The sequence below is a fragment of the Aquila chrysaetos genome, chromosome 5 (genome assembly GCF_900496995.4).
Source record: "Aquila chrysaetos chrysaetos chromosome 5, bAquChr1.4, whole genome shotgun sequence".
In the NCBI taxonomy this organism is placed as follows: domain Eukaryota; kingdom Metazoa; phylum Chordata; class Aves; order Accipitriformes; family Accipitridae; genus Aquila; species Aquila chrysaetos.
The window spans coordinates 15,352,012-15,377,247 of record NC_044008.1 but is presented as its reverse complement, the minus strand read 5'-3'; the positions used below and the strand labels follow the sequence as shown (position 1 = coordinate 15,377,247).

Below are 25,236 nucleotides of genomic sequence, written 5' to 3'. Positions count from 1 at the left end.
ACTCCTTCCTCTGCCAACAAAATTTCTTCCCCTTAAGTGCAGGAAGTTTTATCATTTGGATCATAAGGTCTTGGCCTTTTACCTAGTTAATTCAAAGCTCATGTAATGAGCTGGCTATTTACTCTGCCCTTTGTTGGCTCAACAAGAATCTGCTATTGCTAAATAGTAATAGTTACTCCTTGGGTTCACGCCTACAGACGTGTATTAAAGGTATCAGGTTCAGCCATGAGTGTTTATCCAGGAACCAAGTTGTTACTAAACAGTGGCTCACACAGATTTAAATCCTAATCTCCTGAAGTCTCCATCTTTCTGTAGGAGCCTCATAAACTTTGGGGCAGCAGGACTAAAGTACAGGCATCCACTGTTGATCATCTACAGGGAAATTCCTGGAGGAACAGGACACTTCAGATAGCCTGTTACATTATACATACACAGTGATCAAAGGGCTGACAACAATCATACACTGTGCAGCAATGAATATGCTTTTCATGTTGGCAGATTAAGCAGCTAAGGGCAGTGCTTATTGGCATGCATACGTCAGATCAAAAATTAAAGTAAGCCATACAAAATCATTTTACTGCTCCTGTAGTACTCTTGTCTTTTAGACAGAATGCCTATTTTTTGTTATGTTTCCCTTTTTCTGTAGTTGTCCACGGTTCTTTTTACAGCAACAAAACAAGCACCATTGCACATGTCCAGCAACTGGTGGGGGTTCTGGCCAATGCAAATATGCCAGCTGCTATCAGGATAAGGAACTCATATTTTGTCATGCAAAATCACACCAGTGCAAATCCCACCACACTTTTGTGAAAATTTACCACTCCAAGTGGTTTTACAACTCTGACCAATGAAGCTGGGAAGTAGTTACTGAGTGTGGGATTTCTCAAGTATTTCAATCCTTCATGCTGAATAGCAAGGATCTTCCACAGTCTGTCATGAATAAATGGGTATGAAATGGCACCAATTTGCTCTGTTTATCCATATCAAAGTTGGTGCTTCACAGTCCCTTAAAAAGTTGGGGTTTTTTTCAGACATATCTAGCACATTTATTTAAAACAGTTCTCTGTTCACCAAATTCTGTAGAATCCATAGAAAGCATCCTATCAAAGGATATGTAGTTCACATCCAGTCAAAACGGTCATTCTCCACATCATACCCACTGTGACATGAATTACAGTAATTCTTTTTTTCTTATACAGACAATGTCTTGTAAGCTGACTTCTGAAATAGGACAATCTAACATAAAGCCACAAACAACTGACCACAAGTCTTCCAGACACAGTGGACTCCAGAGCGAAGTTATTGCTTCTAAAACCAGATAATCCAGTGAAATTAAATTGATTGTTTGGTGGATCAACATCAATATCTTTACAGTAATTTCTAAGATCAAGAAGAAACGTCCCAGCAATCGTATTTTCATTTGCCTCTATCCTGTTTAAAACAAACACATTTCCCATCAGAGAAACTTATTTCTTCTCTTGAACTTTTCATATATTACATGCCAAAACATTGACTTCCATTTATTTTCTAAGTGAAATCCTAGATCTAAATAGGCAACAGTTGATGAAGCAACCTGGAATCTGATCCATACACTGTGGTGGAAAATAGCCCTCTACAAAGGGCAGGATATAAACATTTAGCCAGTTCCAAACCATAAACCTGAACACAGCTAAACTTCAGAAGCTGCCACAAGATCTTAATTTTCAAGTTTAGTTCAATTAATAATTAGTATTTTAAACCATCTTTACAACACTCATTTATTCAGTATGTTATAATGTTCTCCTCATGAGAAGCTCGTTCTTTTCTCCTTAACTAATAGCTGGACCATTCTCCTGTTTTGTGAAACTAGCATTTCTGGCCCTGCTGTTGATAGTGAGGGTCCCTGTGATGCATGTGATGGAACTGCGGGGGTGTTGATTTAATTTTTTTTAATCAAGAGAATTAAATACAAGAAAATGAAGAACCAACTGAAATACCATTAAGCCCTGATTTTGTTCTCTTGTGCAATCCCTATAAGACTAGTTCTTTATTTGATTGCATTTTTTCCCTGAAGATTTTTGCCTCCTTCAGATCAAAATTTAAGCTCACTAGATAACAAAGAGACTGTTGTGTTATTGTCATGGATGTTGTAACTAAGCAGCACTCTGAAGAATTGGATTCTCTTCTGTCCAGTATGTAAAAGTATGTGATTTCAATGCGAGACATTTCTATTAGATAGTGAGGAAGCAATTTAAAGATACCCACTAACTGGGAATTCCTCATTGCATAGGTTCTTCAGCTGAGATGCTGGATTTTTATCTGCAGGACTGTCAAACTACCATAAGTGCACCTGAAGAACTGCACTATGCAATGCCATATACCCTGAAAGATCAGAGCCCAGGCACATCAAACAATTCAGATGAACAATTTTGACCTCAGTCTTTCTATGACACACTTCATATGTAAAATGGAGTTGATGTTATGTCCTCATCTGCAAATATAAACTACCTATTCATCACACAGGCCTCAGAGCATTCATAGCCATAGCAAAGTCCATGACTAAGTTACTACGCACAGAGGACACCTATAACAAGAGGTGATCTGGGCTCTGAAGACCTTACAGATTGCATTAGACAAAAACCATGCAGGCCACCAGGGAGAGATTTAGAAGAGAAGATCAGGAAGTTTAAAATAAAACTCCAGAACTGACTGGCAAGCTTTCCCTGGTGAATGATTCCCCACAGTTTAGCATAAAGAAAGGAGGATCCTGGATCTGTATAGGTCAGAAAAGTAACTCTATAACACATGGCTCTGATATCCTAAGCATTTCAGTATCTGAAAGGAAGATAAATAAATTATCTGACTATACACAGATATTTTTAGTCCAAATTTCCAGTTTGAACATGCCAGGAAATTGAGTTTCATGCCTTAAGACACTTAGAGTGAACACTAACCTTTAACAGCTAATGATAAATGTCCATTTGAACCTCTAGCTGTAGGTCTGGGGACCCTAACTGATGTGCCCTAGGCTGCACATTGGTCTGGGGCAACAAGGCAGAGCTAATGCAGTGAAGAGCCTCAGTACCTGAAGGTAGAAGGATTGCATTCTGGTGGGTTGTCATTGATATCATCAACAATGATTGTGATCTCCATTTCGCTGGCGTGACTACTGCTGGGACTGTCCTCCACCCGGACTATCAATGAGATGTTAGGATGGAGCCGCAGTGGAAGGGCATCTCGATTGATTTTCCCAGTCACCTGCAGCACTCCAGTCGCTGGGCAGAAAGCAGCCAGAAGTTAGATGTTCACCATGGGGGGAAGTAAAAAACACTCATTGTGTACATGCAAGAGGACAGGGCAGATCAGCAGAGAGGTAGCAGAATAAAAAGTCTTCTATTCCATGCAAATCATGGCTGATTTAGTTATTTTTAAAATGATACGAAATGGTTCTGAAAGTTCTGCATAAGACTTTAATGAATAGACACCCATTGCTCAAAAATACACCATAGGGTGGCCTCAGCAGAGGGCTTGGAAAGTGGTTAGATTTCCTTTACGCTCTCGAAGAGCTAGTGCAAGTTCAGAGTTGAGTGCACTCACAGAGCATCAAGGACAATGAGCTGCTAATGCCTGTGCTGTCCTTGCCCTCTAGCTAGTAAGGCCGCTTCACTTTCTACTGTTATCGTTCAAGCTTCCTTCAGCACCTCTAAATCTACTCACACATCAACAGAGCTGCTCTTAGCGCGCCAAGTGTTCTGGTCAGCCATTCACTTAATATTTTTTTTTCACTTCTGTTAGCTTCTGTTCAAAAACAGAAGGTTTTCATGGCACAGCAAAATACTATTCCCAGAGCACCAAAGAGGTAAAGGAACAGTGTATACATCCTCTGCCTTTTGGAGTGTAATTGAGGGGCAGGGTGGCAACACACGGCCAAAGGGCATAGGGAATCCAAAGCACTTAAGGGTCATCCTGATCCCCCACAGCACTGTGTTGTGTGGCACCTCTTACAGCTGTGATGATAAGCAGTTCTAAAACAATAGCAGAGGAGAAGCAAAGCAGTCACTGAATGACAGCCCTGGAGCAAAAACCTCAGGGCACTGATGTATGCACCCCAGAGAGCATGAGGAGGTAGAATCAGCATGGGAGAGAGGACTCTTTTGGATGGCCTTGCCTGAGGAGGGTCATGAACTGAGCAATGAAGCTGAGGTGCAGATTTGCTGCGCACCTCAATGCTAGAGGAGATTTCAGGCAGGAGAGAGGACATTATGGTCTATGTGCAGCTGTTTCAAGAGCCCCAGAAGGCTCACTGCAGTCCTCAGAGATTAAAAAGAAGGCAGCTAATCTTACTTCCACCCAAGGGACCGTCACCCTCCAGCCGTAAGTCAGTATTTGTCAAGAAGTCACCTTTGGTCCAGTTTCTTCAGGATATCAAGGTATCTTCAGCTGACCAAAGAATTTGACCCTAATAATGCACTGAGCATTTCTTATTTCTAGGGGTAGCCACAGAATAAAGTCAGTCAATTTAAAACTAAGGCAAAAACATTTTTTTCAAAGTAGCCACTCTGTTCTCTTTTTTGGGGTGTCAGAAGGCACATTTTTGTTTGTCTTACATGGATTTATGGAGAAATATCTGTCAGAAGACTGGATACTGTAGAAAAGTCTGCTGGGAGAGTCTTCATCATCAGGATCTTTAGCTGTTATATTGGCAACAACAGTGCCTGGGCTTTGCTCCTCTGGAATCCTGTAGATTCTTTGTTTTCTACAAGATAAAACAAAATTCAGCAAAGTACACATCTGTGTTTGCAAGGGCAGCTGATTACAGACTTAGCTGAGCAGCCAATTGTAGCAGCAGAGCCATGGCCACGCTGGACTGAGAGACGGCTATTTGCATGTCAGGGTAAATATCCCAGTCACTGGTTCTGCCAGCTGGACATGTAGCAACAGCTGAACTGGTACGTGGTCATAAAGCATGACAGCCACACAAATAACTGTCATTCCCCTGCAACTTTTTCACAATAAAACCAATTTGACTTTCATAGAATCATGGAAGCTGAAGATGGAAGGGACTGTTAAGTCATGCAGTCCATCTCCCTACAGAGCCACCAGCTTGTAAAGCCGCTTGCTTTAGTTCCTTCATTGTGCAAGAGAAGAACAAAAATAGAAGCAGTAATGTAATTAATCATCTTTTGGAATGAATGGTGGAGGCTTTTGGGGGACAACAGTATTACTAAAAAGCTGAGTTGACCCTGCAGTATGTGGAGGCAGGGAGGAGCACTCCTGTGGGTGCCCAACAGATGGACATGCTCCACACTCCCAGCAACATCTGTCTGATTCATTTTACATAGAGAAAATGGTTCTTTACTGCTGCTGTTTGGTATGCCAGTGCTCCCAAATTTCCCATTAATTGAGTTTTATAGCCCAGATATAGTCTGGCAGGCAATTGTGCAGGATTGCTTATAATGGTTGCAGTTGCATGTTCACATGGGTACTCAGGTATGCAATTATGGTACTTGAACAACATGCAACAGCAGGCATGGGCAGGCACACAAAAATTGTGCAAGGAATTTATGAAGGGTGATTTATATTACTGAAACACGCACAAACATCTCCTGCTTCTAGAAATCAAAGGGAGCTGAAGATGCTCCAGAGTCCAGAAAAGCAGGAGTATATTTCAAGACTGAATGGTTTTTGCACATTTTAAACCTTCTATGCCGCCACTTAGCTAACTGCCTAGTCTATAGTTCCCAGTATAGAAAAGCATGAGCCCTTCGTTGTCCTCTGAAAACCAACATCATGGGGCACTTAGCAATTGGAGCAGAGAATTGCAGAGACAGAACAGAAGATCTCATGCCTCCAGGTCTCCACTCGCAATTTTAAAAATGGTTAAGAAGACACAGTATCTCCAACTGTTTTGTCAGCTCATATGAAAAGAGGAAAGCATACAGGAGAGAAATCACATAGGGTCTTCCCAGTAAAAACACCTAACTTACAGCCAGAAGTAAACAAGGAGTTTGTGAAGGCTGCTGAATCACTGTATTTATTAAGTTTCTATCTCACTCTTGGCATTGGATCTCTTCCTTCCTTGTTCTCCTGTTGCTTCCAGAGTCACTCAGAAACAAAACAAATAGCAACAGATCTCCTTCACTGCTACCAAAAATGCCACCCTAAAATGCCTTTCTGATCACTGGGGAATATGGGAGGGACAGCTCTAACTGGTTTTGGCTCAAAGTAGGGAAATCCCTACGCCCACAGGGACCACAACTCTGACCTCTCTGTGGACAGCAAACTCACCACCGCTCCACTTTCACAGCCCTACCAGCTCTCCTGCACCCTGCTCGGGCCATTGTCCTGTCCCCACCAGATCTCTCTGGAAGAAGCGGGATGTTATCGAGCACATCCTCGTAGCACCGAGTACTAGTACAGCTGGGGAGGAGTTGAGGGACGCTTCCTACGCAGCTACATCTGGGCTGTGTCCTCTCGTCCATCTGTTTGCCACCTGCCAGTGGCTTCTTACAGGATGGTTCAAGCAGACCTTTTAGACACTGCAATGTAACTGCGAAGGAAGCATATGTTTGTTTTCTTGTCTCCTCCTTTGTTTTCCTGACTCCACAAGTTTTCTATTGATTTTAACAGCCAGAATTTCAAAAGGCTGAATGCCAATGTAGTGTTATGAACACCAAAACCAGATGTGCTTGCATATACTACGGGAACAATTAAAAAGACCCTTTGAAACTCTGTTCTTGACAGCTTTGATCGGGAGAAAATAAAGAAGGTTTGCTAACTCGTCAAGTTTCCCCAGCTCCCATCCCAGCACTAATTATTATAGTGTCAGAAAGTACGTAACCCCAGAATACAGCTCATATTTTAGCAGGAGAGAGGCCATACATGTGCATACTGAGGACAGATCGTGAAGTGTAACTTAATCTAAAGTTCTTTGCAAACTGAGCTGCTCTTTTTGGTCTGTAGTGTCAACCTAAAAGGGACAAGATTCAAACAAATACCAGGCCTTATTTGTGCCATATGAGAACTGAGTCTTAGACTTCAGGTGTTATGGATGCTCAAGTCACTGCAGCTTTCACTAATTCAAACAACAGATAAATATTTAAAAGAGCTCCTTTAGCATTCCAAACATAAGGATAAATAAACAGAAATGGCAACATTTGGAGGAAATAATCAGTCTAGAACACAATGATGTGCAACAATTGGCACTGGGAAGAGGATTCCTCACGCTTGTAGCAGTACAGTAATGTGGAGCGAGCTGTTAACCTTATTGATTATTGCAGACATGAGGTTCAAGTATTAAATAAGTAGCAACAACAACAAAAAATCCATGTCTGTTTCTAACATTTCATTCTTCTGTTTCTTCAGATTCTCCACCCCTTTACTCAGCAAGGTCCAGATCCTTGGCCTCAGCCCAGGAGCCATGAACTGCTCTGGCTCCACAAAACACCTAGAAGATTGCTCCAAACAAGTGGCTGGAAACCTCTTGGCATGGCCCAGGTGCTACACTGTCTTCTCCTTGGCATAGATGGCAGGAGAGCAGCCATCATAAATATTCTCAGCACGGACTTTGTAAAGCCTCAGGATGAGAAGACATAAAGAGAGTGTCTTGAGGCCTATCAGTGTCTCATGCAAGTGACAAAGATAAATCAACAACAGAATCAGATCAACTGAAATAATTGTCAAGCTCCTGCTTCAGAAACAATCTCCATCGTGCTTTCCACTGCAAAACAGCCCGCTGGTGGCACATGTATATTCTTTCCCATTTTTTTCAAATTTTCAACAATATTCCTGATTCCAACTAAAACTCCATTAGTCTTCAAAAACTATTTCTGACTTGTGTGTTATGACACAATTTCCTGCTTATGAGACAATAAGAGAGACAATGTGTCAAAGATCACCAGGATTGTTTACAAGTGCGTCTGGGAAGAAGAGGAAGACAGATCAAAAGTGAGACCTTTTTACGTCTAGACATTTCTGCATGAATAAACATCATTATGGTGAAATGCACATCTGCATGAGGGGTAAATGCTATATGATTCTATTCACACAGGGTAAAGTTCATCTCCGTGTCTGAACTTGTCCAAAGGTCTTTGCATAACTTGAACCTCTCTAAATGCTAACAAGTACAACAAGCTTGTTGGGCAGATCTTAGCATGAAGACAGAGCCTGGAAAACTTGAAACTATTAAGAATATAAATAAGAATAAAAGAGGGAAATGAGGGCAAAGCTTTCCAGTAAAAGAACAGGAATCATAACAAAATTAAAATACTGGTTTCAGTAGTATTTTGTTGTTATATTTACTTGCCCTTATGTTACACCCTCCCATTTGTGCCAAAGCAGTAAAGCTGGGAAAATATCTACATTTTGAGTACAATGGAAGTTTTTCACTCACGTGGTAAAGTAAGGTCTTTCATCGTTGATGTTAATTATATTTATATTCACTGTTTTTGTCGAGTTGAGTCCATCTGGATCTGTCACTGTTATATTTAAAAAGTAGCTGTAAAATAAGAAAACAAAACAAGAATCATTCTGTGGCTATGTAGGAAAATATTTCTCTCCTTACTGTAAGCAAATAGACCACGTGAATAAAATACATTCTCACCAGTGTGGATCTTTCTCATAATCAAATTCTTTTGTGGTAAAAATGGCTCCGTTTTCCAAGACCAAGAATGGCACTGGTGCAGGGAGCAGTGAATACTGAAATGAAGAGAGCAAGGAATTAGTCTTTGTATCTTTAAACATCCCTCCATTCATTCCTTGCCTTGTAGAAGGGCAAAGTTATAGTACAGCATTTGCCTCAAACTTTGCGTAATGAAACATGCTGACATACAGATGCCAGCACTAGCCCTGATCATCTGAGCTGAAGCAGCTCAAACTTGGTCATACATGCTTTGCGTGCCAGCCAGTGGAGAGTCACAGACACTGAACTACATTAAAGCCCACGCTATTCTCCACCTCTGTGAACTCCAGGTCTGCAATGAGTATTTAACATAGAGGCCAGACAGCCATCGGCAAAATGAGCCACAGCGCCATAGGCAAAAAATCAGCTTTGTGGCAGCAGCGGAGTACATGCACAAAGGAGAAGAGAGAGAAGGGGTGAGGCTGGATTTGGGGGACATAAGAGCTGTGGAGGAGGCAAAGAAGTTGGAGGGTCCAGATGATGGGAGAGGGCAAGGAGGGGAGAGTGGACTTTCATGGAGTACATGAGGGTGTGAGGCTGAAGGGTGTTCACAACAGCCCAGTGTTAACATGGGTGCTGAGCGGCCACATGTAGCAGCAGCCACTTTGTGCATTGCACGACACAAATGGGTACCACAGCAGTGCACGGGTGTGGGAGGGGGAGCTGAGCACCCCACCACTGTACACAGCAGGGAGAAAGGCAGCACCCTGCTCCCTGTGGCCACGAAGTAGCTACTACGTACCCACCACGTCCTCCCTGCTATCTTCCACATGCCAAGCCATCACCAATAAGCCCTCGAGGACATTTCCTTTGCTAGTGCAGGTGCTAATAATACCCATAAACTCTGAAGTATGCAACATCAGAGGGTCATGCACTAGACAAGTAATCTGCAAAATCCACTGAGCAGATCTTCCAGGGGATGCTACTGCTCTAGTGTTACCTTCTGGGAAAAAAACAGAAGGTACAGAGAGCTGAGTGAAACAACTTGCCTCCTGCAATGACAGATTTAATTGAAATTGATTTTAAAAAAGCAGCTAGGTGATCACAATTCTTTTAACAATCTTTTGCCAGTTGACCTTTCTAAGTTCCCCCTCTGGATTATTATTTTACCTGTTGCCCAGCATTTCTATATTTGCAGCTTCTTATTATGCCTGAGATTCATCAGGGGTTAGAAGGTGTGTGGAAGTCACTGCCATGGCTTTCAGAAACAAAGCAGAGCTAAACCCCCAGGCCTCTGCTTCCCTCCTCACCAGCTCAGGTGTGGTGGTTTGACGGGGCAAAGCTTGAGGACATACTTCAAGCCAATCGCTCTCTTGAATAATGCTATACATTGAAGCAGCATCTTCAGGTTCAGTTCTTGAATGTGCTGTCTTTAATACAGCCAAAGCCAATAAAGCAAAGCTACAACACAATTCTTAGGTAAGTTACTTTTCCCCTGTCTGCAAACAAACTTATCACTTTCCAGATTTTTTTGCTGATGCCAAGAGTATTTTCAGATAACACATTTTCTTAACTGAAGGTCACAGTTTGCCCTGGGATTGTCAAAAAGCTGAGATTCAGTTGCCTTGTAAGTGATTTCCTCACTCTCTCACTTAAAAGAATTTACATTGTGATACAGAAGGTTAAAAATTTTATTTACTTTTAGTCATTCTCATCTACAAGAAATGTTTTGCAAGCCATTTTTTTTTAAAAAAAGGTGACACAATTTCTACTGTACCTCTGCCTTCAATATCCCTTAATTTTGGAGGGCTACGAACTCAAAATACAATTTGTGTCCAAACATTGAGGCTGGGTTTTCTTAGTTATTATTGAAAATGCTTCTTTTTTCCTGACTAAACCTTTTCCTGTGTTCCTGATAAGGAAGGAGGTTGTTGAAAGATGCTGGCAATTACCATTTCAAATACAGTGGATTATATCATCTCTGGGTTTTTTTTCTTTAATACAACTTACTTTGAGTTCAGCATTTTCAGGATCAGCTGCATCAACTTGGTAAATGCATTCCGGAGGTGTTCCTTCCAAGACATAGATCGTTACAGCTGCATGGATATAAGTGTACTCAATGTTAATTAGGTAAGAATAAAGGACACAGCAGCAAACATACTGATACACTAAAGCTGTCCAGACTTATTACTGCCTGCTGCGTCTTCTCACTTCACAAGTGTAATTCCAAAATCATCACAAAGAGCACAAATACTCAAAAGATAAAAAGAAATCAATTGCATATCTGTAAACAGGCAACCATCACTGCGAGTTGCAATACAAACGGTGCCTTCAGGAGAAAAACTGATCTTTACATATAGCCTATCTTGAGCTGCTCACAGGGTATGGAGTAAAATGATGCATTTGGGCTACACCTGTGTCTTACTTTACTATGCAGATGGGGAGAACGTAGCCCTGTGCTATGTCCTCATCACCATCCCCTCCCTGTCCACCCCGTCCCCTGCCAGGAGAGCTCAGAGCCTTTCCTCTTCATTTCTGCTTTTCCTTTACACCTGCGAGGTAAATAAATAGTGGATTGTCTGCACTGACTTAAATTTTTGCCTTATTAAGGGTGCTAATGCAGTGCAAGGTGTATTTCTTTCCATGACAGGAATTCTCACAGCTGGGCTATCCCATACTAGGCCACTGGCAAGAGTCTTCTCTCTCCTTGGGTAGAGCAATTAACAGAACAACAGATCTTTAGATCACGTTATTTGCTTTATGTCCTTTTGTGTCTGCTGGACCTGCTGTTTCTGGACTATTAATTTCCACTGTGACCCCTGCTGACTGCTGCTTCTCATCAGAGCAGTGGGAATCCCAGAGCAGCGTAATGAGTTGTTCCCAGAGGACAACAATATGAATATAAAGTTTAATGAGAGGGAGATGCTTTTTCATAACCAGCGAATGCGCAATTAGTGTCTAATTGTAGCTGGTACTGTTAACTAAAGCCACACAGTTAGACAGATCAGACATCTGTGCTCACCAATTTATGGCAGCTCTAGCTGAGAGTTAAGCTGATGCACTTATTTGTAACAAGCTCCCACGTAGTGTGTTTCATGCTGTGCCGATCCCCTGAAGTGTCGCATTTAATTATTATTAGATTCCAGCAGCACCCATGATATGCAAGACACCAGCTATACTGAGAAGATGACACAGCCTCTTCCCTAGGGGAAGCTAATTTGCTTTACAAACTCAGTATTGTATGGAAGCAGGAATGTTAATGTGCTTAGGAGGCATTAGTGAAGCGGGCTGAATTGGAGCGGACCTGGTCTGAACCCGTCCAGGCAGACAAACCCTGCCCTCTGCAGCAGGCAGAAGTCAAGACTGCAGCCACGCTGCACTGCTGACCACTCCGAGGGCTGCGAGTCGCAGCCTACATAATACTGCTGCTAGTCCACGTCTGGGGGGTTCAGCAGCCAGCTCCAAATACCTGCCACAAATGGATGACAGTTTGATATTTTCAGATTTTAAAAAATTGAATTTTGAATTATTGAATGCTTTTCCATACAGAAAATTGCTAATTATTTGCTAATTGCTAATTGCTAAATTGCTGTTAGAATATCAAGACTTCAAACAGGCTCCCAGTACCTCATGAAATAATAAGAGCATATTTTTACTCACTACCTGAACTGTTCTGTCTGTGTGTGAACACATAATAAATACATCACTGTGCTCTGTTGCCTCATGGTACAATTTTTCCAGGTCCCTCTCATTAGTAAATGAACAAGATAAGATTGCTCAGAGAGTATGACAATTATTTCCTATCCTTTTTATTGATGGCATTGTCACTCGTTATTAAGTACTGCATGGCATGCAAAGCCTGCACTGACAACAGCTGGGCTCCAGGCACTCCAGCCTCATTCCTAATGCTACTGCACACTCCTCCCTGTTGCACCTTTGCCCGTGGTCTGAAAGTAAACCTTGGTAACACCATCTGCCCCATGCAGGAGACAGAACTCTGCCTCTTTCCATTTGCAGCACCATAGATCACAATCTCTGAGATCTCACTCTTCAAACTGATTTTCCACTTAATTTCTCATGTGCAGGTGCAAATACAATATACAGGTGTAAAACACTGGCAGAGCAATGTTTTTATCATTTTCCCTCAGAAATTCTTGCACATACACATTATACACTTATTTAAATTTATCTGGCTTCTCCAAATCAGTCCAGTTGTCAACAAACTACTGAAACATGTACTCATACTCAATGGTTATAAACCCACCAAACTTCAAGTTTCTAATACATACCCCAGGTAGGTATTCATCTCATCAAAAAAAGAACATATATCTTTATTGATATAAAAAACTTTTTTTTTTCTTCTAATTCTTCAGGTGCTTCAAAATGTTTAAATCATTTCTGGTCACACTTCAAGAAAACTAAAAGGGCACTTCCAGAAATGAAGCATACCAAATACTTGTAAAATAAAGCTCTGAGAAAAACAGTATCCTGTTCCTCCCTTGTTTTCCTAAAGGAAAATGCTTAGACCACTTTAGTTACAGGCACTGTATGCAGCTATAGGGGTTTTTTTAATCTGATGTCATCTTTTCAAGTATTGTTCTTTTCGAATACCACCATTATCTTACTTTGAATTGCCATATTTCCTCGAAATACAGGACGTTCATTTTTATCTGTTACTTGGACAGTCAGTATATTAAGGTCAGATCTCCCAGTTGTATCTTCAACAAAAATCTGTAAATCAAAGCTCTTTGGCATAGTTTCATAATCTAGGACAGGGTTTCCAGTAGTAACAACCTGAAAAGAAAAAATTAATATTAGCACATCATGCAAGAGATATAAGTTATAGTCTATACAAGTGAATACAAGTAAAGGGACACTTTGCATCAGTAAGCAGTGAGTATTTTAGATCATCTACTTGCTGGCACATTTGTCAGTGACAGAAATGTGACAAAAACAGAGTGGAAAGACCAAAATGTTGTGGCTTCCTGGAGCAACTCAAGGACCTCTTGTGTGAGGGACAGTTTGAGGAGGAGAATGCCTGGAAGGAGCTGTCCTGCCTCACAGGCAATGCTTTGCCTTCAAGGTCAGGACTACATCTTGCAAGTACTTGTCTGTGCCAAGTCTTCACCTTTCCACACCAAGCTCCAGGAGCAGTCGAGGTGTGACGAGACTGAAAACTGGGAGGAAGCCCTGCAGGACACAAGGGCAGCTTCACTCTTTCTGTGAGTCAGGAGCACAAGGAGGAAGACCTTTTACTTGCAATAAAGAGTGTGGGGCCAGGAGACGGTGTAGTCTAGCAGGTACCAGCCCCTTCCTTCTATAAGCTGTGTCTGGGAGAAGACTTGCAGGAAACCACAGGAAGAAGGGAGCTGCACGAGCACACTGTATGAGAGAGGGACCAGAACTGTTTGGTGAAAATGTTGAAGTAATTAAAAAAATCACAGGCCTTAAGTTTTGCAAGATTGATAAGGCAAACATTTGCTTTGGGTTTTTTTTTAAAAGCTTCCAGCTCTGCATACTGCCTCTTAACACAGAATATGTACAATCACAAGACTGACATTCCATGAAAAAACACTAAATACATTCATTTTGATTTAGGATGATTCCAGAGCAACAGCAAGATGCTGAAAGTTGTATGCCTCAATCTTCACTGAAGGTGACACTTAAATTTGCTGTGTAAAAACTAAAAAACTGTGAAGCTTGAACAGAGTAACGGGGTGCTGTGGAACTAGAGGAGGAGAAGAGTTGGGGCTCACAAGTGTGTGTGACAAGGAGCTTGTCACTGTATTCACAATACTGCAGAATGGAGGAGCCTGGAGAGGGTGCAGGAGGAGAACGATGAAATAAATCCTTGATTTTAGATGAGATGCCATAGCCAGAGGACAAATACAAAAGTGATGTCAGCACAATTAGAAGACAGAAGCCAAAATAGAGCCAATTAACAAAGACAGTTGGAGGAGAGTGAACAGAAGCACAAATGTTTTATGCCTTCTGGTATGTAAAACAGCTGCTCTCTGGAACCTTGCGGATCTTTTTGTTACAATACTGCAGGAGAAAACAACTGTGTACTGGACAGTCTCCCTCTCTCCTATATTGTACAAATAGAAGCTTCCCATAAAAGTGATGCTAACTCAGAAAAAACATTCTACAAAAGCTTGTAACACCAGTGGGAAGGTTGCTTTCCAAAATGAATGTTTGCTGGATACAATACAGTAAACAGATGCAGTGAACTCAAAATGAGAAACTGCCCAATTCTAAGCAGAAATTATGTGCTCTGGGGACTACCCCTCCAGTTCACAGCCGAATATTTTCATTGGTGGTGTAGCTACAGCCAGACTGCCTAAATACACATCTTCCACCCTCCTTTATAGAGATCCTGCAAATGAAGATGTAAATCTAGATGGTCTCTTTCTAGGTTGCTTTTGAGAACAGCTTGCCACTGGCGTAGGCTGCGAGCCACAGTTCACCCCTCCTCCAGGTAGGAGCAATGCTTACTGATAAAGGCAGCACTGTACACACTTGAAGCAGCTGCAGACTTTGTGAAAGGGGGGCTAGAGTCACCCCATAACTGTCTACCCCTTGTTCCACCTGAGAATTTCACTACTCCCTGCTCCCCCCTTCACTCCTGGGATGCAGAGTCAGCATCACTAACAGCATCAAGGTAGTTTCAGGCAGCCGTATGTTTTCATGCATTCAACACATCTTCCATGTGATTCTTCATCCATGGGATTCTTCAAACAAGAGTAAGGCGAGGAGGAATGGGCAGGGTGCAGATCTCAGAAACTGTGACTTTCTCAGAAATCTCAAAACATATCAAGAAATGTGATATTGCCTTGGCTTGCTGCAACAGGAGTAAATGTGCTTCATAAATACAGAAGAGCCTGTACTAACAGGTACTTAGCTAATCTGCAAACCCTGTAATTCATACATGAAATACTGCCTTTTTCTATATCTTAGCAAAGATTTAATGGCAGTAGGTAGAGCTGAGGTATCTCATTTTGGATCACATCACTTTTGCAAAATACTGTACAGGTCTGCTACAACGGAGCATAAATAAAAGTAGCAATGCTCATCAAATAAATTAACTAAGAACACTCATGTATTTATCCTTGCCTTATGAGTTGTAATCAGCACTCAACTGCTAATTTACAGAATTCGTATGTAGCTTGCTTTATGATTTTCTCATGACTGATATTCACTGGCCCAACCTCTTTGTTCCAGTCCCTCGAGTGAGTTATGAAACCCTGAAAACAGCTACAGTTCAAGCAAGACATACAAGGCTTACAGGCCGTTCTGGCAATGGGCTCTGGTATGAAATGAATATAAACTGGCATTTTGGAAGAAGCAGTCTCCAGCCTACACCTTTCTTGGCCATTCATTTTCATCCTTGTGTCACTCTCTGCATTGTGCTAAAATAAGAATTTCTCCATCATCCCTGCCATGAAAAAAAATCAAGAAGAGACTTTTTATCTATTTGCAGGGTTATTTTTCCTCCAGATTAGTTTCTCAGTCCCACTCAACAAGCAGCAACATAAAATGTTTCTGCTGCACAGCTGAAAGATGGCATGGGACAGGAGCAAGCAGGTATAAAAAAGGGCTACGTTTTGCAGCAGAAGGAATAGCTTTATTTCAAAATGCCAAAAAACAGCCTACGAAGGGAGTCCCACATTATGAATTCTCTGTCAGCCAAGCCAGCTTAAGGGACGTATCCATTTCCTTCTGCCTGTTACAACCCCTCAGCTGACACAGTTCAGCTGTTTGTGGAGCCACATCCTATGCTTCACAGGTGAAAGGGGGCTTTTTTGAGAGTTTTTTGACCATTTCATTGATCTGGCTGGGGAGAGGCTAAAGAACCAGAAGAGCTGGCACAACTGAGCTTTGTACTCTGCTGGGAGGTGGGAGCACGGGAACAGCAGCAGCTCCCCACAGGCAGGTCAAATCAATGAGCCGCAACCTCCTGGGGTCACAGTCTTTCCCCAAAATTTCTCCCAGAAGCACGAGCAAAGCCCTTGTATCAGTTCTGTGAAAACCTGAACTTCCTTGGAAACACCCAGAAAAATGCATTCAAATTAACTTTTTAAGACTCTAGCCAGTGTCTCTCCATAACTTTTAAAGACACTTTTCAGTGTCACTGTTCAGGCTCAGATATACAAGCGAGTTACAATAGGATGTCAAGTTATCATGCATCTGAATGCTCATTGCCAGTGACAAATGTGAGTTAATACTTGCTAATTTATCCAGCAATGAAAATTAGCCTGAAGTAATAGAAATTGCTTTGCATTTGCCATAGGATAAGAGCACACAATAGGTAGAAATAGATCACAGATGTGTGGAAGTGCGATAACTTCTTACCTCAAGATAACTTCCTCATGTGCCACAGCCTTCGTTCAGAGTTAGGTATGACTTTCATCTGACTCAGCTTACTTTATTTTGGACACGACTCAAATTCATTTTAATTTTAGGTGAGAGTGGCCAAACAGAAGCTGCATGTGGTTTAACTAAGCCACTTTAAATTCCCAGTGACTTCATATAAATTAAGTTGAAAAACTATGGACAAATCCTCAAAAGACAAGCAGGTCCTGTATGTTCTTCTTCACTTCTTATTTTCCAAAAATCACATTTTTTCTATCACAGAATAAATGGAACTATTGTGATAGGTGGTTTTTGCCTAGATGCAATTAAAAATTATAATCACTATTGCTATTCATTTGTCATATCTATTACAGCATGTCCAAATACTACCACAGTCTGCATTTGCAACTCTTATCTGATTAAAAGATGAGACAGTGTGGTGTCAGTGCTCAGTAATCCAAGAAACATCAGCCTACATGACTGAACATTGCTCAAACTAAACACAAAACTCACCCTGTATTCGAGATCTCCTTTTGATTCGATAGCAAAAGCCTCTGTAAGTGGATTTGAATTTACTATGGTAGGAAGTATTGCAACACCTTCAGAAGACAATGGAGAAACAGTTATATTAAAGGTATAAACTGAAACACCAGCTGCTGCATTTTCTTCAACAGTGCTTGTTGCAGGTAAGCCCTTAAGCAACTGGGTTCTTCTTCCTGCAAGATGAAAATGAATGTAAAATTACTTCTGGGAATCTTAGGCTAGCAGGAATACAGAGCTTGTGCCAAGAGCTGCCATTAATGAGCACAAAATGGCCTGATTCTCTTTTTGCTTATGAATGGTGGCATTGCACGGTAATAAAACCAGTGCTAATGGCAAAAGAATCAATCTTTTCTCTAATTCAGTACTATACTGTTGTCATCTAGAGTGGCTGTTGTTAAAGTAGTATTGTTACTGCATCATTTGCCTTCGTATATGCCTTTATATAGAAGCAAAGGAACCAAACATGTTTCTATTATTTCATTTCACCCCCTGTGCTAATTGCTGCCTCTGTGCACTAATCACATCAAAAAGCATCTTGAATCACACTGACCTGGCTGTTAAAGAAGCAATCTTTTTTGTGAATTACGCCATCTGCAGCACCCATTTCCTCCATTTTCCCTGTGCTTATTCTTTCTAGGATAGCTATGCATACACCTGGCTCATGAGTCGTGTGAGTTAGCAACAGCTTTGGGGGTTGTGTGCTGCTGTTGTCTTCTGCTTTGAGCACGGAAGAGCAACCTCCAGTCCTTGGAGGAGATGCAGGCCCACAAAAGCACCCTGTGGTTCAAAACTGCCTGGAAGCAGCACAGACTGCTGTGGCATCCAACAGCTTTGCATGAGCTCCTTGCTTCTCAGTCAGACCTCTGGACTCCCCAAACCAAAATCTTTGCTTGCTCCATCATTTAGCTTCTGGCTTTTGTTACTTTAACAAAGGCCCGTTGTGCTTTATCTCATGAAGAAAGTCTAGAAAACATAAATCAGGACAGCTTTTGGGGCATGTCCTGAAACATCTCAGTAACCTCAAATCCCTAAACTGGCAACATACCTCAAGATGAGGCTATGGCAGGGCTGAGTTGTTTGGGGTGGCTTTGCTGGCTTGTCCAGAACGCTTGCCAAGAAAGCTGGCTGTGTTCAGTCAAACTTCCTACATACTGTGTGCCAAGAGGGAGGCAGATATTGCTCACTCAACTGGCCAGGCTGTTCATACATCAGCAATTACTGTAGCAAAAGCTCCATGAAGTCTTTATTCTTGCTGGGCAGCTGCAAGGTAAAAAGCTGCTACGGGAACTAGTCTGAGGCCATTAGGGCTGTAGCATGTTTCTGCTTGGATGCTCAGGCTCAGCCTGCAGCTTGAGAACGTAATGCCAAGGGCAAATGTGCTGCTTTGCAACACCTCTGCAGTGTGGGACAGAGCCATCTCTCTTTGCCCCTTCTCATGTGGCTGGGGAAGGATGGCCCACATCAGCTACCAAAGAGGCACTCTAATTGCCATTCCTCCAACGGCAGCAGGCTTTTTAATCTGGAGGGGGAGAGTTCAGCTCCAATGCTTTCCAGTGGCATAAGAAGAAGCCTTAATGACTTTTCCCCCAAACTATCAAAAAATCTTGTTTTCCTATATCCCTAGAAAAAATTTGGAGCATTTTAGGGATAGCTCACATATGGCCTTTGTGTGATAGACTTTGCTCGTTTTACCGGCCTCTCAAATAACTGTTCCCCATAGGATCAGAGAAGACTTAGGATCCCAGTGCCTTTGCTACATGAGAAGCAAAACTAATAGCAGTAGATGAGTCTGCAAGACAAAGCATGGAGTCCCACGGTCTCCCTTCTTCCTGCATCCCAACCCAGGAGGCACTTGTCCTTGCGGTGTTTCCTGGAGCACTTCTTAGAGCAGCATGACTCCATCAGACACCTCCAGCTCTTCCTCTTGCAGCCTGCAAGACTCACTGCATTGTGGGGAGGAGAAGGAGGGAGCATGGGGGGTGTTGTTCATGTAACCAGCCACACTAGGCTGTGTGGGACAGTTTGCCTCTGGGAAGACCTCTTCTGAGCACAGGGCCTCACTGGTAAGAGGCAGAGCTGAGGTACTTCCCCAGAGCTTCTCCACAGCTGCATGGAGGTTCCTATGCTCCCACACTCCAGATACAGCAGGTTCATGGATCACTGATCTGGCTGGGATTACTCCGGCATTTAGGGAAAAAAAAGGCCTTGGAGATGCTCTGCAGGTGGGTGAGGTACAGGCTGGGATGTGGGAGACTGTGAGGTGGGAACTGCCTGTAGGAGTTAATCTGAACAGGTCACACTGACACTCCAGTAAGATAGAGTTCAGCTGAGCTGTTACTGATCTATGTCAGTGGAAGCAGGACCCCGAGAAGGACTGAGGTTTTATCAATGTTCTTATAGTTCCTGGCAAACATCATCAACAAAAGTCACCCATGCAAATGAGACTGGGCTGAGAGGGGCTTCTGGGGATACATTTCAATAAGTGGAGCTGAACTTTTGTCCTGGTTTCAGCTGGGATAGAGTTAATTGTCTTCCTAGTAGCTGGTACAGTGCTATGTTTTGAGTTCAGTATGAGAAGAATGTTGATAACACTGATGTTTTCAGTTGTTGCTAAGTAGTGTTTAGGCTAAAGTCAAGGATTTTTCAGCTTCTCACGCCCAGCCAGCGAGAAAGCTGGAGGGGCACAAGAAGTTGGCACAGGACAGAGCCAGGGCAGCTGACCCAAACTGGCCAAGGGATATTCCATACCATGGGACGTCCCATCTAGTAGAGGAACTGGGAGGAGGGGGGGTGGGGGATCGCCGCTCGGGGACTAACTGGGTGTCGATCGGCGGGTGGTGAGCAATTGCACTGTGCATCATTTGTACATTCCAATCTTTTATTATTGCTGTTGTCATTTTATTAGTGTTATCATTATCATTATTAGTTTCTTCTTTTCTGTTCTATTAAACGGTTCTTATCTCAACCCACGAGTTTTACTTCTTTTCCCAATTTTCTCCTCCATCCCACTGGGTGGGGGGAGTGAGTGAGTGAGCAGCTGCGTGGTGCTTAGTTGCTGGCTGGGGTTAAACCACGACAACTTTGACTAGAATCTCCTGTGGACAGCACCTGATGAATCCAGTTCCCTCAGCAAGCCACAGTTCATTAATGGAAACCGTTCATAAAATCAATGAAATCATTTATAACACTCAGAAATGTAGAAAGAAAAGAGTTGCTATTTTTATATTATCTCTAAAGATTTCCTTGGCTGTTTATTCAGGATTTGTCTTTCTAAATCACAAGTTCTTACTTCTTGCTCTTTATTTTTAACTGAAATTTTTGGTACTGCATCTAAATGGCTTCTTCTTCTTCCAACTGCTTTTACAAAAGCCCTCCTTCCATATTCACAAGTCCTTGCCTACCTCCTTACTTCGGGGAACAAAACATGCCTGAAGCAATTTAATACATTATTTATCAGAACTACCAACCCCAAACATTGACAAATGCTGAGTCTAAGACAAAGCAATCATGAGGCTGGCTTTGAGAAGTACATGTATATTTAAGTCTCATTTATCTGTGATTTGTTAGTCTTCACAGTGTGCTTGAGTCACACCTTCAAGCTTTACTCTCTTCACAACCATGCAGGTTAGAAAAATGCTGTTTTTCAAGGAAAGCTGAGATTCACATGCAGTGTCCTGATCACAGTTTGGGGGACATCAGGAAAACCACCATATACTGACAGGTTCCTGAGGGCTGGCAGAACTCTTTCAGTTCCTCAAGAGCAAAGTGACCCTAACTGAGCAGCTAGCTTACTACAAGCAACACCAAGTGCTCTATGAGCCACAAAGACTGCAGTTTGAAGATCTACTTTAAGTTGCTAACACGCACATATTCATATGGGCAAATCTCCCATGTTTTTACACTGGGCAAAGATAGTGATATTACCCTACTAATATTCTCCACAAGTGTTTTCCTGTTTGGTCCTGTTTGGTTGCTTGTTTTACTTCATCAAAAGAAATGTTATCAATATTTGAAAGGAGAATACTGGAATATTAATACTAGATATTGTTTCTTGGAGAGCTGACATCCTTTCCCACTCCAACACTGTCACACTGAGCAGTGGCTATTGCACATGAAGTGTCTCATCCACCAAAGTGTCTTAGCAAGAAGTCATTCTCTTCTTCATTATACTGCTATAACCACAGAGCTCAATCTATTTCAGTAGGAAAATAATTGTTACTTGATTTTTTCCATCCGTGTCTGATCCCTAAATATGTATTATAAAGCTCCCAAGAGAAAGTATAACAGCCAACAGTGTTCTAATTTTAGCAGCGTAATGAAATCATGTTCTTACCAGATACTACTCCCAGCAAAATGAGAAGGAGCATGCTCTTCATCATCTTTACGATGCTGTCCTTCATGTTTCCAGGATGCAAACTGAAGGAAGATCATGGCATGTTTTCCCTAGTTCACATCAGCTCCACCTAAATTCTTCCTCTTTGTCATGTTGTGGAGTGAGAAACAAAACAAAGGACCCATGTCTCTAAGGGAGTTTCTAAACACTGTTAGCTTGTTTGCTTGTCAGAGTACTGCTCCTTGCTGACACTCCATCCACAGACCTGGGCCACACTTGAGAAAACAATCATTAATAGTCCTTTCACTGCAATCACCTTATTTATTGAAGCATTATGAAAAGAATCTAGTATGTTCTAAATCTGGAAATACCATACTGCTTTCATCGCTCTGGCAAATGAGATGCTCCCTTCACACACCAGAATCAAATATTCATGCTTTTTTACTTAAACCAAGAACCTGAAGTTTTCTCATTTCTCTAGCTACCAGAGAATTACTCAGACCACACACAATGCACACGTGGAGGTGAGATTGCAGCATATGAACATGATGAAGTTAGCTTTGCTGTAGCCATCTTAGGAACAGCATGGACCACTGTGCTAAGTGCACTGGCTCCCTTAGGTTAGGCATTTAGCTAGTGAGCCCACAATACACCCATGCAACATTTGTGGTTTTTTTAATCTAAGGGCAGTCCTAGCATTTTTTCATGGAGCATAGTATAGAGGTGACACTAATACTGGAACTGGATGCAATATAGGTGCATCAGCATTGACTCATAGAATAATTTAGGTTGGAAGGGACCTCTGGAGGTCATCTAGTCAAACACCCTGCTCAAAGCAGGCTTAATTAGATCAGGTTCCTTGGGGATTCATCTAGTTGATTCTCAAACACCTCCACACAAACTTAACAGCTGCACTAAGAGGCAGAATTTAGATTCAGGTTTAACACAGTTCTGGAGAAACCACACTGATTTGTGAGCTAAGCTAGCATCTCTAGATGGTTCTGCATGACACTCCGTGGCTGTCCCAGTGAAAGCTGACAGTAGTTCAGAAATCTCTGTCCCGTGCTCCTGTGTTTTGTGTAGTATGAGCATATTAATTGAACATGCTGAACAGGAACAGCTAGTTTAACGCTGGGGCAGGCATTGCCTATGCTTGCTGCATGCACACCTTAAACTGTCGTACATATGTGCCCTGGAAGATTCTGCTGATATAATGAAACTGGAAAAGATGCATCAGTAAAGCCTACTGATTGCAACGGAGCCATACCTTCATATCTGATACTGGTTTGGAGAATCATAAGAAACATTCATTTGATGGCTGATCTGCATCTATTTTAAAGTGCTTCTAGGGCCTTGCCAAGTCCAGATGCAGCCTGGGTTTAAAGTGAATGTGGCCACACCATATCATCTGGGAGCACACACTGCATCAACCTGTAGCACTGAGGAAGCTAATCTTCCACTGCCCCAAGAGACGTGTGCCTAGACTTTATGTTAGTAAAAAAATATATGGAAAACCTCACCCTCAAATGACCTAGTTATGTTGATAAGATATTAATGTAAATGTATTTCTATTGGCAAAAAGTCTAGCCTGTCCCTTTACCTACCAGATCATTGCCTATCCCTTCAGTTGCATTTCCTGGGTACACAAAGAAGCTTTTGATCTGACTGGATATCTCACAAAGATGAAGTCTGTGTGCATAGGCATGAACCAGACTTAATACAATAAGCTTGTGATCTTTTACTAATTATCAGAACACTGTAAAACTGCTGCTAGCTTTATTCCCTCCTTTTAGTTGCAATTTATAATCTATCCCATTATACAGCTGTTTCTTTTAATCTTGAAAGAACTATAGAAATATCTGGGCTAAGTTTTAAAGTAGCCAGTCTTTCAGATACATGTTTAAATTTGTTTAGTATCTAGCCTGAGTTTCCATTCTATGCTCTGAATAGCCGAGCCTTCTCCAGAACTCAGAGGTCACAATTTTTGTCCTTTATTTTTTTTTCTCTTACTTCTTAGGCTGGGTTTTTGGGGGGTTTGGTTTTGGTGTGGGGTTTTTTTTCCTATAAATACATTTTCCAACTTCTTTGTTTTGTCCTTCCTTCATCTGAGAACCTACACAGATCTACTTTCAGCAAGAGTTCAGTGTCCATATACATAAATCAGACTTTCCTCTGCACGTATGGTGATAGAGACACCATAGAGGGATATGGGAGACATGGATGGCAAGGACATTTGGAATACACATGCATTTGAAAATGCATGCCTTTCCTCTGCTTCACCTGGAAGTGCAATAGGTAATTGTTTCAGGTGCTATGTGAATACCCATGGAGCAGTTAATTTCTGTTTTCTCTCTGAATATGTCTCCAGGGCTTTCAAGTAGTCCCTGTTAAGCCTCATGGTTCAAGCATGTTGTGAGAAGAGACCATAGAGGTGACCAGGGAGACAGGGGGAGAGCCAAGTGTAGCACACAGTGAGGGAGGAGAGTGTGGAGGGCAGCTCATACGGGTGGAGTGAGTATGAGCAGAAAGGGCTCTGGCTCCTTCTTTTTCTTCCTTCAGTCACTGCCAGTATCTCTCAGTACCTCCCTTAGATCCCTCTTTTCTTATATTCCTCTGCTGAGTGGATTTCTATGGTTCTCTGATTCATCCTGCCAGGCTGTGAGGAATAAAGTGAAAAAGCAGCCAGAGTTAAGAGAGAGCCCCGAACCGGTTGAAAATCAAGTAGAAATAAGTATATGCGTGCCATCAAATATAGAGCTGGTTAGGAACAGATGAGTTAGGAAAAGGAGAGGAAGGCAGAAGTTCCCTGGCGAGGCTGGCAACAGTAGCTCTGCCACTGCAGGAAGGTCAGGAATGAGATTCCTGGGAATATAAAGCAGCTAGATGAAGAGAGGTCAAGGCAGCACAAGCAAGAATACAACCAGGGAGTCTGCAGGCAAAATAAAGGGAAGAAAAATTAATTGGAGCAAATGAAAATGTCAAGAAACAAACCAGGTTTTTAATAATCCCTTGGTTTTCAAGATGATTTGAAATCTGGGCATTTTAGAGCAGTGCAGAAAAAATGCACTTCTGAAAAAATGTCTTCTGGATTATCAGTTAAGATGGAGAACGTGAGGAAGATGGTACATCTTTCAAGAAATTAAAGAATCTTGGTTCCAGGGGAAAGATCAACAGATCGGAGTGCAAAAGACTGCACTGGTCTTAGGTTGGGATGCAGAGAGAAAGAACAAGGGAAGTGAGGGATGTTGGGTGGGAAAGAGCAGAACTTGATGTGCAAGCTTTCAATTGCCTGTCCTCAGGAAAGTGAGGGATTTTAACAGAGGACAGCTTCAGAGAAGTAGTCTACTTGCATAACAAAATGTGCAGGTTCAGGACATTAGTCTTTTTTCTATGTGTTTAATTCTCAATT

At 42.0% G+C, this 25,236-nt stretch overlaps 1 protein-coding gene and 1 long non-coding RNA gene across 7 annotated transcripts in view; one reads left to right on the top strand and one right to left on the bottom strand.

The window, feature by feature from the left end:
• LOC115342107 overlaps nucleotides 1-8,588 on the top strand; it is a 32,984-nt gene extending 24,396 nt beyond the window's left edge. Inside the window, exon 2 of the long non-coding RNA XR_003923639.1 lies at nucleotides 7,345-8,588. This is a non-coding gene — a long non-coding RNA (uncharacterized LOC115342107). The remainder of the gene's footprint in view (nucleotides 1-7,344) is intronic.
• CDHR3 (cadherin related family member 3) overlaps nucleotides 1-25,236 on the bottom strand; it is a 66,700-nt gene that overhangs the window by 20,252 nt on the left and 21,212 nt on the right. For 3 of the 6 annotated variants that reach the window (XR_005932464.1, XR_003923638.2, XM_030015955.2), the window contains exons 1-9: nucleotides 21,828-24,840; nucleotides 17,465-17,667; nucleotides 13,225-13,393; nucleotides 10,610-10,695; nucleotides 8,582-8,676; nucleotides 8,372-8,476; nucleotides 4,587-4,735; nucleotides 3,065-3,254; nucleotides 1,263-1,431 (exon numbers count right to left, since the gene is read on the bottom strand). Coding sequence is in view for 4 of the 6 variants with exons in the window: in XM_030015955.2 (XP_029871815.1) it covers nucleotides 1,263-1,431; nucleotides 3,065-3,254; nucleotides 4,587-4,735; nucleotides 8,372-8,476; nucleotides 8,582-8,676; nucleotides 10,610-10,695; nucleotides 13,225-13,393; nucleotides 17,465-17,667; nucleotides 21,828-21,894 (1,233 nt within the window). In the remaining 2 variants the exon portion in view is untranslated. Of the gene's footprint in view, nucleotides 1-1,262; nucleotides 1,432-3,064; nucleotides 3,255-4,586; nucleotides 4,736-8,371; nucleotides 8,477-8,581; nucleotides 8,677-10,609; nucleotides 10,696-13,224; nucleotides 13,394-17,464; nucleotides 17,668-21,827; nucleotides 24,843-25,236 lie in introns of those variants that run through there. The other 3 variants (XM_030015954.1, XM_041123718.1, XM_030015956.2) reach the window with 3 other exon arrangements.